The following is a 12,536-nucleotide window of genomic DNA, read 5'->3' on the forward strand; positions in this document are numbered from 1 at the left end:
ATAATATAAATGCCACATTTTAAAATCCAATCCTGGTCACAATTCATGTAATGCATTTTTTTTGTTGTTTGAAAAAATCTAATACAATGCATAATTTCACCAAAGTTGATCTGAATGTTTGTTCTTTAATGAAATTGAACAGAATGTGCAAGGAGACTTGAAAATTTGCACAATTGTACAAAAATCAATAAACACAAAGAATACAGGATTTATAAAATACCTTGTGAGTAACAAAATAAGATATACTACAGCACCGGTTACGTGCAGTCTCTTTTAGGGGCTACAAAAATACAACTTGATACTGTCCATGTATTGAAAATATTTTTGTATAAAGTTTTCTATAAGACCCCATGATCTTCACTCCACGTTGGCACATTCATTAAATGGCACAGGTGTCACCAAATCACTTTTATAAACTATTCCTCTACCCTTGGCTTTACCCATTTAAAAATTATACTAGTATGTGCACATCCCATAATAAGCAAATACATTGTTAATGTTTGCGCAAGCTTTACAAGCAAAAAGGTTCCGTGTCTATAATGCCTCCACCCACCCAACTGGCCATGATTGCTTTTGCTGTACAGTGATTGGTCCAGGGGCAATCCCTAATTGGCTCACCAAAAGGATTTTGACACGGTTGCTCCACCCACCAGCATCACTTAAATGGACATTGTGCAAAGGATGAACTGTAAGACAGCACAATTTCATAAAATCAATAACAGACAGTTAACAGTTAAACAAGCAAGTTATATTTTGATTATATTTGAGAATACTTTGTCATTCACTTATTACTGAACATATGCCAGGAGAAAGCCATTATACACGTTTTCGATTATAACCACGAAAACCAGTCTCTATGTTGTGTAATCGTTTCACAAATACGCAAAGCAATGAAATTTCCTGATGTTGTTCAGTCTACATAGAAAAGCCCAACCTTTCAAAGTCAAAGTCTCACATTATTAAAATCAGTGTACCAACAACAAGCTACTACATTTGAAAATAGAGATCTTAAAATAGAAACCACCTTTTATGTTTCAAGAAAATATCTTTTTGACGATAATTTTGTTCATTTCAAGCAACTGGATCCATCTTATGCTTTTGACATTTTACATGACATACATTAAGGATCAAGCATAGTAATTCGTTATTGTAAAAGTGTATTTTTTTCCCCCTTTGGGATGGGAAAAGCAAGTGGCAATACCAGGTATCGGGTCAATCCCAGCCTTATTTCAAACTATTGGGTACTTGTGAAGGCTGCGGACACCAGCCATCGATACTTAAGGTGGGGGGGGGGGGGGATAACATGCAAGTCCTCCTCATCTGTAGTTGGCGCTACACTGCAAGGGTATGACACATTAGCGAACGTGCGTAAAGAAGAAAGAAAGGTCTGTTATCGTGTTAGTTGAAATTTGATATTATCAAAAGTACTCTTGGTGTTAGTAGACAGTAACTTTGAGTACCCCAGAGTGAATACTCATACTGTTTTATTGGTCTGAAAAAAAAGTGGTATCAAACATCCCTATCAAAGGTAATTGAAGAGAACCGAAGTGATTTTGAAGACAGCACACGGACACATGTGGGAGGTACTGAAACTTACATCATCATAGCCAAAATGTACAGAACCTTGCTGCATGGTATCTCTCCTCTTAAATGTATCTGCAATGAGAATATACATGAAGTGTGGAAGCGGTCGAAGGGCGACAATCAGCTGGTTCTCACATAGTACGCGTGCTACCTGTGAGCGCACGAAGCTTGACGCAGCAGGCCACATAGTCGTCAAAATAGATGCGGCCCCCTTTGTTGTAGCGCTTGATGACAGCATTCAGAGCCTGAGGACTGATGCGGTATCCTGGTTTAAAAAAAAAATAAAATGCTATATAGTGTTACCTCGACTTACAGGTTGAACTCAATGTATTCAAATATCCAATTTTCGGGGGGAGTTGAGATGAACTGAGATGACACTGGTATGTTCCAGCCTCACAATAAAGCTTTGTAATTGGGTCAAAGCAATATTTACTGTTTCACAAAGTTACGGCCTTACAAAATGAAGCTCATCCCCCTCACTTCAACATAGGTTCTTGGCCTCAAGATGCCACCGGATGGCACTAAAGAGCAATGTTTCATATTCTCATCTGTCTCTCACCCATAGAGCTGATTGCCTGGTTCATCTCGTGGGGCTCAACAGTACCGCTACTGTCCCGGTCAAACATTATGAAGTTCTGCTTCCAGCCGTTCAGCGCCACAAACAGCTCCTTGAACTCATTGAAGCCCATCTTACCCGTATAGTCTCTCTGGTGATGGCGTGGTGAAGGTTCAACATTGCGTAAACATGTACAATTACTTTACCGCTGCAGTTACCTGCAGTTTTATGCAAAAGGATACATCGAGCATCGCAATCATGATTCTGCATGTCTCCAAGCTAAATGCTGCAACAAGAAGAAAACACAATTTGTACAAATAACCACAGTTTTTTTTCATGGCTTGGCATAGAGCAAGGCCACTCACGGTTGTAGGTTCCAGTGAAGCCAGATTGAGTTAAACACCTCTGCAGCTCCACCGCATCCACCTCACCATCCTATACACAAATGTCAGACCTCATGAGGTTCTGTCTGCTGGCCAGAAGATGCTGCAGATGACAGTTTTGTTCCTTTCATACCTGGCCAGCAATGGCTGTGAAGTAACCCCACATTGGGTCATTGGCAGCTGGGGCCAAACCACCATATGTGCCCGGATAGCCTACTCCGTAAGGGGCATAACCGCCACCCTGTGGCGGTGCACCTCCCATTGGTCCAAGCGTTGGTCCAACCATGTGATTCAGTGCAGGTCTTGCCATTGGTCCTCCACGCATTCCTTGGGGCAGCATTGGGCTGCCATACTAAGTAAGGAAATAGACTCAAGGTTGGAAATTATTCACAAAAGCTTCATGCTACAAACAAGTAAATTGTGAAACGGTGCATGGCACCTTGTAATTTACAAAGTGAGAGCTTTTTATCATTTTATTGAGCTGGAAAGAGATGTTAGATGTTACTTATTTTATGACGTTTAACTATTAGTGTTCAAAATACTCACAAAACTCAATTTCTATTAAAGTGTTTTACATGTTGTGCATTGCATTTCAAATATAGGTCCCCCCTCCCGTAAGTCCTAGTTCAATTTTTACCCCTCACTACAGGGGGAAGGTTTACTCTACAATAAAACTGCCTCCAGAAGTGCTGCTGCAACAAAACAATTTATCTTCACGCAGAAATTAGTGTTTATTATATGATCAGAATCACTTATTTGCCAAGTACTCCATATCAAAAATCCATAGTAGTTGGAGCTGCTCTCATATGAAAACGCCATTGTGACCAAAAATATATATTTTTGAGACAAAAAAAAAAACACTTTGGAGAGTCACTGAGCCATGAAAGATTACAGATAATGTGGCAACAATGTCCAAATGGTGCAGAGTCCTCACTAAACTGAACCACTTTAAAGTGATTAGTATTTTGGTAATTTGGGATGTCGATTAGGCATTACTTCCAAAACAGCCAACCACCATTCATCCACCCATCGCCCCCCATAGATTGGTCTATGCGGTGTATTAAAAGAAAAAGGGGATGAGTGTGTGTTGTGCATTTAAAACCGGGAGGGGGGGGGGGGGGCAGAGCAGTGGTGCAGGGTGCCCAGACCAGGAAACGGCACCAATGTGCTGGAGCCCAATCCGACACCCGCACCTCCTCAGCCCTGCGTCAGCCCCCCAAGGAACTCTTTGACATGGGTATGTGCCCAGATGTGATAACTGAAAAAATATGTACGAGTGGCATGAGTGTTTGCTAAGTGATTGATTAAGAAGCACTGCTCCTGGTTCCACATAATCCTCAAGTAGGTCCCAGTGGCGTCGAAATGTTCCTGAATGAAGTGCAGTCCCAAGTTGACTGCGTCACGCTTCTGAGGTGGTCCAGGACTTGGCGTTCAAAGGACTTCATGACTTCAGATGGTCTAGCCTGTAGTCATTCAGATCCGGGGTTGTAGGTTTCTTGGGGGCTGGGATGACGGTGGGGTGTTTGAAACAGGATGGTATTTCACATAGTTCCAGAGATCTATTGACAATCTGTGTGAAGACTGAAGCGAGCTGGTCCGCACGGACTTTGAGGCAGGGGGGGGGCTACAAGGTCTGGCCCCACCACTGTGTTGATTTTTTTTTTTTTTTTGCTTAAGATACCTCACACACCCTGATTGTGGATAGACAACACGGGATGAGGAGTCAGAGGTGCGATGGGGGTCATCGGTGGTGCAGCTCAGTGGGTGTAGAGTGCGTATAGTAGTGTTCAAAACAATAGCAGTCCAATGTGACTAACCAGATTAATCTACATTTTCAGTATATTTTTAATGCTATATGTCAAACAAGTTATCAATAGGTAGATTAGATTCTCAGAAAATCAACAAGACCCAGCATTCATGATATACACAGTCTCAAGTCTGTGCAATTGGGCAATTTGTTGAAAGGGGTGTGTTAAAAAAATAGCATTTGTGGCATTCAATCAATGAGGTCATCAATTTTGTGAAAAACAGGTGTAAATCAGAAGGCCTCTATTGAAGGATGAAGCTAGCACCTGTTGAACATGCTTTTCTCCATGAAAGCCTGAGGAAAATGGGTCCTTCAACAGAAGAACAGCATACTTTGATTAAATGTTTGACTACCTTATAAAGAAATCCAAAAAAATCATAGGCTGTTCAGATCAAATCATCTCTAATGCTTTAAAATGGAGAGTAAATCCAGAGATGTGGCAGAAAATACAATATTCAAAGCACAGCAAGCGCAAAAGTTGTGCACAAAAAAATCACGCATGTAACATTTGTTACGAGTAGAAAAAATATATATTGAAAGACATTGCTTATTTTGTGTAGTCTTGACATTAATTTACATGTTTATTTCATAAATGTTGGTAACAAAACAAGCCTGCTCCTAAACAATCAGTATTCACCCGGAAACAGGAAATGCAAGTTAACCGTACTGAGCATGTTCAGAAACTATGCCAAAAGTGCATGTTCCGAGGTTTTTCACGTACAGCGAGCGCATCTACGATGAAGGTCATCAACACAATGAGCCATGTCAAAGGAAATTCAGGTACACCAGGGGTGCTAAATGCGTCGATCTCGAGGCAGTTTTAGTTGATTGTGATGGCGGCCCAAAAAAAAAAAAAAAAAAAAAAAAAAAACGTTTATCATACACCTCGTCGCTTGATTCAGATCCAATGCGTCGTGAGCACGTACATAAAGGCGTGTTCTAGTGTGGTGTTTACGCGGGACACCGAGTTGGGGTACGGAGTTCCGAACGGACTGTTTTTGTTGTTGCTCTTTCGGAGAGAAGGTTCAAAGAGTTCCCGCCGTTATGCGAGTAGTGTTTTGATGTCTGCCAATGAAACAAGTTTTGTTCCTGTGTCCGACACTCCGACTCAGACTCAATTTCTCCGGCGCTACACTAGCAAGACGACCTCCTATTTACGGCAGTGGGGCGATGCGCGCGTGCACTCGTCTCCTCCCCGCCCGTCGATCGCGAGAGGCAGGCTGCTTGAAAAGTCGATCTTGGAGGGGGGAATCTGGGAACCCCCCAGTTACATTAAAACATTTCTGGGATATAATACAAGTAATGTTTCAGGATCTAACTAAAATAATTATGAGATTGTGCTTAGAGGGGATATTGGTCAAGACTACACAAAATAAGCGACATCTTTCAAAATCAATGTATTTCTACTCATCACAAATTTTACACGCGTGATTATTAGTGCTCGACTGTGCAGTTTGCGACTGCGATGGCACGCGTACGGGCCCGTGAAATCACAGTGACTAAAACTGCATTGAAATATACAAAAGTGAAATTGATTTAGCCTTACGAGGATCTCAAAAACACTAAACCACTGATCCCAAAATCATCCAGCTGTCTGTCAGCTGCCAGAAAATCCACCAGGCTACTTTTTACTCACTTAGCAACCAACGCCAAATATGGGCAAGGGTAAGTGGTTTCGCCGACATCCCTGTGCCGTCCTACCGCTCCACTCCACGGTTGAAGTCGGACAAACTTAGTCAGCATAAGTACACTACTTCTGTTTTATTGTATCTGGTATTCGTCATATTATCGTTCTTCACTCGCATAGAATTTAAATGCAGAACGATCGTAACCATTTTAGGTAAATGTTTTGAGTTGTTTTCCCAACCCGGAAGTCGTTTATCTCTTTGCCAGGCACACAAATTACGACGAAAAAACACATTGAGGCGGTTTGATGCACTCACCCCACCGTATCCCGGGTAAGCCATTTGTGTAACTTAAAAAGAAAACTGGTACAAGTTGAATAGTGTTCAGACGTGAATAAGACAAGTGGCACCCTTTTCTATTTCTGGTAATTACTTGTCAGACGCTAGCGGAAGTAGAATCCATTGAGTGACGTTTTTACACCCGCCCCCAGTTGGGTACATTTTTATTGTTGTAAATGAAGATTGAAAAAAAAAAAAAGAATCCTCCTCGATTCGACACTGCATAACTTGTCACTTGTACAACTTGTATATTGAAACGGCTACCCCATTAGAAGTAGAGCGACTGTATCCTGTCTCGGGTTCTAACCGTGCAGATATTTACATAGATGCTCCGTTGCGGACGTTCTACCGTTGCTGCATTACGCGTGCGACCACCATATTGGATGTGTCAAGTCACCTATAAACGAATTCAAAATACATTGAACGTCACGATGAGCGATTGGTAACCACGTCTGCCTCATAGTTCCGAGGACGAGGATTCAAATCTGGCCTCGCCTTTGTGGCATGTGCCTGCGTGGCTTTTCACCTGTTACTCCGGTTTCCTCCCAGATGCATGTAACTTGCACCTTCTTCTTCCTTTTCTTTCGTCTTGTCCCTTTAGGGGTCGCCATAGCACGTCATGTTTTTCCATCTAAGCCTATCTCGTGCACCCTCCTCTCTAAAATCCACTCTTCGCATGTCCTCCCTCACAACATCCATCAACCTTTTCTTTGGTCTTCCTCTCGCTCTTTTGGCTGGCAGCTCCATCCTCAGCACCCTTCTATCAATATACTCACTCTCTCGCCTCTGAACATGTCCAAACCATCTAAGTCTGCTCTCTCGAACCTCGTCTCGAAAACATCCAACTTTGGCTGTCCCTCTAATGAGCTCATTTCTAATCCTATCCAACCTGCTCACTCCAAGCGAGAACCTCAACATCTTCATTTCTGCTACCTCAAGTTCTGCTTCCTGTTGTTTCTTCAGGGCTATCGTCTCTAATCCGTACATCATGGCCAGCCTCACCACTGTATTATGAACTTTGCCCTTCATCCTGGCGGATACTCTTCAGTCATAGAACACCAGACACCTTCCGCCAACTGTTCCACCCTGCTCGGACCCTTTACTTCACTTCCTTACCACACTCTCCATTGCTCTGTATTGTTGACCCCAAGTATTGGTCGTCCACCTTCGCTATCTCTTCCTCCTGGAGCTTCACTCTTCCTCCTCCACCCCTCTCATTCACACACATACAGTATATTCTGTTTTACTTCGGGTAATCTTCATTCCTCTCCCTTCCAGTGCGTACCTCCATCTTTCTAACGGTTCCTCCGCCTGTTCCCTGCTTTCACTGGAGATCACAATATCATCTGGGAACATCATGGTCCAAGGGGAATCAACTCTAACCTCGTCCGTCAGCCTATCCATTACTACCGCAAACGGGAAGGGGCTCAGCGTGGAACCCTGATGCAGTCCCACCTCCACCTTAAATTCTTCTGACACACCAACGGCACATCTCACCGCTGTTCTGATACCCTCATACGTGTCCTGTATTATTCTAACATATTTCTCCACCACACCAGACTTGCACATGCAGTACCACAGTTCCTCTCTTGGTATTCTGTCATAGGCTTTCTCTAGGTCTACAAAGACACAATGTAGCTCCTTTTGACCTTCTCTGTACTTTTCCACGAGCATCCTCAAGGCAAATAATGCATCTGTGGTACTCTTTCTAGGCATGAAACAATACTGTTGCTCGCAGATACTTACTTCTGTCCTGAGTCTAGCCTCAACTACTCTTTCCCATAACTTCATCGTATGGCTCATCAGCTTTATTTCTCGATAGTTTCCACAGTTCTGAACATTGACTTTGTTTTTAAAAATGGGGATGGCACACCTTTCCTCTATTCTTCTGGCATCTTCTCTCCCGCTAGTCTCCTATTGAATAAACTCCACAGCCACCTCACCAAATTGCTTCTATACCTCCACTGGTATGTCATCGGGACCAACTATCTTTCCATTTTTCATTCTGATCAGTGACTTTCTCGCTTCTCCCTTGCTAATCAAACCCAGTTCCCGGTCATTCACGCTTGCCTCTTCTACTCTACCTTCTTTCCCATTTTTTTCATTCATTAACTTCTCAAAGTACTCTTTCCATCTACTTAGTACACTATTGGCACCAGTCAACATATTTCCATCGCTATCCTTAATCACCTTTACTTGCTGCACATCCTTCCCATCTCTATGCCTCTGTCTGGCCAACCTGTAGAGCTCCTTAGAGTAGCATGCCTGTAAGCATGCTACTCTAAAATCCCCGTAGGTGTGAATGTGACTGTGATTGGTCGTTTGTTTGGTGGTGGTGTGTATCCCGTGTTTCTGGTTTAACCCTAGTGAGGATAAGCGTATGGAAAATGAATGAACATCATTACATGACAGCCTACAAAGCTAATACATTCCTTTCACCCATACACACGCAAACACAATATATTGATTTAGTTCTAATGAGTATCAGGTATCTGGTTGGGACTGGTACTTGTGAAGGTTGCAGTTGCATAAAAATTCATTTCCACCTGAACTAGTCCAAATTTCAGTTCATAGTTCATTCCATTTTTACACTGTTGCCACCCATTCAGTCCAAATGAGTAGCCAGCTGCAGCTTTCATCCTAAAATTTCGAAAACAGGAGGAAAAATGTTGCTTGAAGATTTTTTTTCTTTGAATGATGAAATCAAAACAAAAGCAGGACTTTTGTCCTTAATGTAAAAACAGAAACGCAAACTGGAATTAGAATTGGACTCTTGTGTCTATCGACCCAACCGATTGTTGGGATTCGATCACACTGCTGTTTCATTGTGAAAAACAAACAATATTGGTAAGTGGATTCACATTGAGAGTGGGGAAAAAAAATCCTGGTACACTTTGTAAACACTCGACTGTTGAACTGACACTAAATGTGTTCAAAATGTCATCTCCAAGCAATTTGGTTTCGTGGCATGTAAATGGAAAGATTGTCGGCTACTCCTCAAACAAGACGTGCTGCATTAGGGAAGATTTGTTGGCAGAGGATGTCCGCCGTGACTGGAACAAGTGATGAAAATGGTGTTTATTCCCATAAATGCTCAGCTTTTCTATTTGTTAAGCTTTCAACTGGCTTTTACTGTTTACTGTGACCAATCATCACCTCACACCTTCCGGGATGATGGAAATAAGGTGTGCTCTTGCGTATCCTCTGAGGAAAGAAGCTGTTCTCACAAACACGTGGTTCTTGTGTATGGAAGTCGTTTCTTGAAAGAAATAGGGAATATTTCTTTCAAGAAAATACATGTTTAACTTTTATTATCCAAATACAGCAGATTAAAAAAATTCTACACACTCTTGTTCAAAGTGAGATGAAGATGAAGTATTTCCAAATTGCTTCTGTTTTACGCTTCAGTGAGCCAGTCTCATCTTGTGTTCTGTCACGTGTTGTTAAGACCGTAGCCAGCCACGGAAATTAAAAAAAAAAAAAAAAAATCAAGTACGTCTCATTTCATTGTTTCCCTTGCAGTTGTTTTTTTAATTGTATTTGAGCATAAACTTGCATCTTCTGCATGTAACCGTTAACAGTTTTAATCAAATATCTCCACATGGTTGTAGCATAGTACAAAGCATGTCATCCTGCGACAAGTGTTTCCACACTTTGATGATACAAGTGCTGTGATATAAAAAATGTTTTCATTGTCACGCAGTTTTTGCGCTAAACGTCCTGGTCACGAGGGTGCATGCCCTCATTCCTCATCCACGGTCCCGTCTGTATCATATTTTAAGATGAGCAGTAATCGGACTAGCTGAAGCTCGTGAGACTAACCGCTATTCTGATTCAGCGTCATTTTATATTTGTACTCCAAGATGGATGAAAACGGTGTGGCTCTGCTGGCCCAACATTTTGCGGCACAGATGATTACAGTTGGCGACGACAGAAAACTGGCAAATCGAAAGTCGTCTGTAAAGTGGCTGATTGAAAGATAAGACGCCTCAACACGTTTAACGATCCTGCCGTGCAACTGTCTGAGCTCTACAGTACTGGGTCAACGGGGGAATCCAGTACAGGTCGGGTTTTGTGAAAGTGGTGGCCTCACGGGCTCAGAATCCCCTAAAGAAGCGTTTCGGTGGGTTCCACTGGTGAGTTACGGTCTGGAAATTCAATTTGGTCACACATCTGCTTGAAATTACTGTTACCATTTCAATTAAAAATATATAAATGTGCTTGGTAAAAGTTGATATTATGTTTTGGGAGTTTTCCAAAAGGACATGGGACAAATATGCTGTTATGCTAACGCTATGCGACGGAGCCACCGATGTTGCTAAATGCTGAGAAGTGACATCGACTTCAATGATGGCCATCAACCAATTAAAAAACAAATGAAGCATGATTATTATTATCGTTATTATATTTTTCATATGCCACAGGTTTTTCTGAATGTTTGTTTTGTTTGTTGTTGTTACACTATGTGCAATTTATTTACACTAAAATGGAAGATACTGGCATTACCGATATATTCATTTGTATTCATGTATACACCGTTTAGAATGTTTGTCTTACTCGTTCTGTTTTATGATGATGATAATGGTGGATACGGATGAGGAAGGAAGCACATCCTTCTAAGGATAAAGATAATAAGGAAGTAGAAGTTGGGAGTAAATTAGTCTTTACGGTCACGTATGGGCTTCACAGTTCTGAGGGCCTGGGTTCATTCCTTCACTTTGGCCGGCTTGCTTCCTTCTTTCTTTCACAGTTTATATTTCCCTCTCTGTTACAAATTACTTCCTCCCATCCTTATTTTTCCCTTGCTTCCTTCATTTTGTGTCTTTCTCCCTTCATCCCTTTTTTTCTATCCTTCCTTACTCCTCCCTTTTTATACAATCAGTCATCCTTACTTGCTTCCTTCCACCTTTCACCTCTTCTTCCTTCATTTTATATATCTCTCTTTCTGTCCCTCCCTCTGTTCCCCCCTTCCACTCATTTACCATCTGTCCTTCTTTTTTCCCTCACCCCTGCATCCGTCCCTCATCCCTGAAGTTAAGTTGTTTCCTTCGTGTCTGCTGTCTGTCCTCTCTGGGGGCGCAACAGTCTTGACTACCACTTCAAAGTTTGACAGCACAGCAGCCCCTACTCAATGCTGTCAACGGGACCGAGGCCGGCCGCAACTTTCCAGCACCCTAAACTGACAACACCGAGGATGACGACGACACATCTGATTGTTGCAGCTCAGTATCTTATTCTATTCTGTCTGTAATCACGTCGTGCTTCCAAGTTCCGTGTTGACGCGGGAAGTACGGCAAGGATCACTGGCTCGCTACTAGAATAACTATTTACAGTGAAGAAAATGAGTATTTGAACACCCTGCTATATTGCAAGTTCTCACACTTGGAAATCATGGAGGGGTCTGAAATTTTCATCATAGATGCTCATCCACTGTGAGAAACGTAATCTAAAAAGAAAAATACAGAAATCACAATGTGCCATTTTTTAACGATTTCTGTGGTAGAGCTGCAAATAAGTATTTGAACACCTATCAGCTAGAATTCTGACCCTCAAAGACCTGTTAGTCTGCCTTTAAAAGTCCACCTCCACTCCATGTATTATCCTGAATCAGATGCACCTGTGTGAGGTCGTTAGCTGCACAAAGACACCTGCACACCTCATACAATCAGTAAGACTCGAACTTGTAACATGGTCAAGACCAAAGAGCTGTCCAAAGACACCAAAGACAAAATTGTACAACTCCACTAGGCTGGAAAGGGCTACGGAGAAATTGCCAACCAGCTTGGTGAAAAAAGGTCCACTGTTGAAAGAATCATTAGAAAATGGAAGAAGCTAAACATGACCGTCAATCTCAACCGGAGTGGAGCCCCATGCAAGATATCACCTCGTGGGGTCTCACTTATTCTTAGAAGGTGAGGAATCAGCCAAGGACTACACGACAGGACTTGGTCAATGAGCTGAAAAAAGCTGGGACCACCGTTTCCAAGGTGACTGTTGGTAATACACTAAGACGTCATGGTTTGGAATCATGCATGGCACGGAAGGTTCCCCTGCTTAAACCAGCACATGTCAAGGCCCGTCTTAAGTTTGCCAATGACCATTTGGGTGATACAGAGGAGTCATGGGAGACATTTTTGTGGTCACATGAGACCAAAATTGAAATTTTGGGTCATATTCCAACTAACGGTGTTTGGAGGAAGATGAATGATCAGTTCCAACCCAAGAACACCATCCCTGCTGTG

The 12,536-nt window shown here is 42.3% G+C and overlaps 1 protein-coding gene across 1 annotated transcript; it reads right to left on the reverse strand.

Moving 5' to 3' along the window:
- Window positions 1–105: 105 nt before the first annotated feature.
- On the reverse strand, window positions 106–6,433 carry LOC133497309 (sorcin-like). Its single transcript, XM_061813355.1, has 8 exons — window positions 6,274–6,433; window positions 2,657–2,875; window positions 2,506–2,575; window positions 2,383–2,426; window positions 2,144–2,291; window positions 1,736–1,849; window positions 1,598–1,656; window positions 106–686 (listed from the first exon to the last, which is right to left on the reverse strand). The coding sequence occupies exons 1-8, from the start codon at window positions 6,295–6,297 to the stop codon at window positions 660–662; spliced, it is 705 nt and encodes a 234-aa protein (XP_061669339.1). The 5' UTR covers window positions 6,298–6,433; the 3' UTR covers window positions 106–659.
- Window positions 6,434–12,536: the final 6,103 nt, after the last annotated feature.

This window comes from Syngnathoides biaculeatus, chromosome 2 (genome assembly GCF_019802595.1).
Source record: "Syngnathoides biaculeatus isolate LvHL_M chromosome 2, ASM1980259v1, whole genome shotgun sequence".
NCBI classification, from domain to species: Eukaryota; Metazoa; Chordata; class Actinopteri; order Syngnathiformes; family Syngnathidae; genus Syngnathoides; species Syngnathoides biaculeatus.

Excerpts from the sequence above, each read along its gene's own strand:
- LOC133497309 (XM_061813355.1), bottom strand. The coding sequence starts at position 6,297 with ATGGCTTACCCGGGATACGGTGGG. Across the intron at positions 2,876-6,273 it reads CTTACCCGGGATACGGTGGG|TATGGCAGCCCAATGCTGCC; the intron begins GTGAGTGCATCA and ends TTCCTTACTTAG. Across the intron at positions 687-1,597 it reads TACATTTTGGCTATGATGAT|TTCATCCTTTGCACAATGTC; the intron begins GTAAGTTTCAGT and ends GCTGTCTTACAG.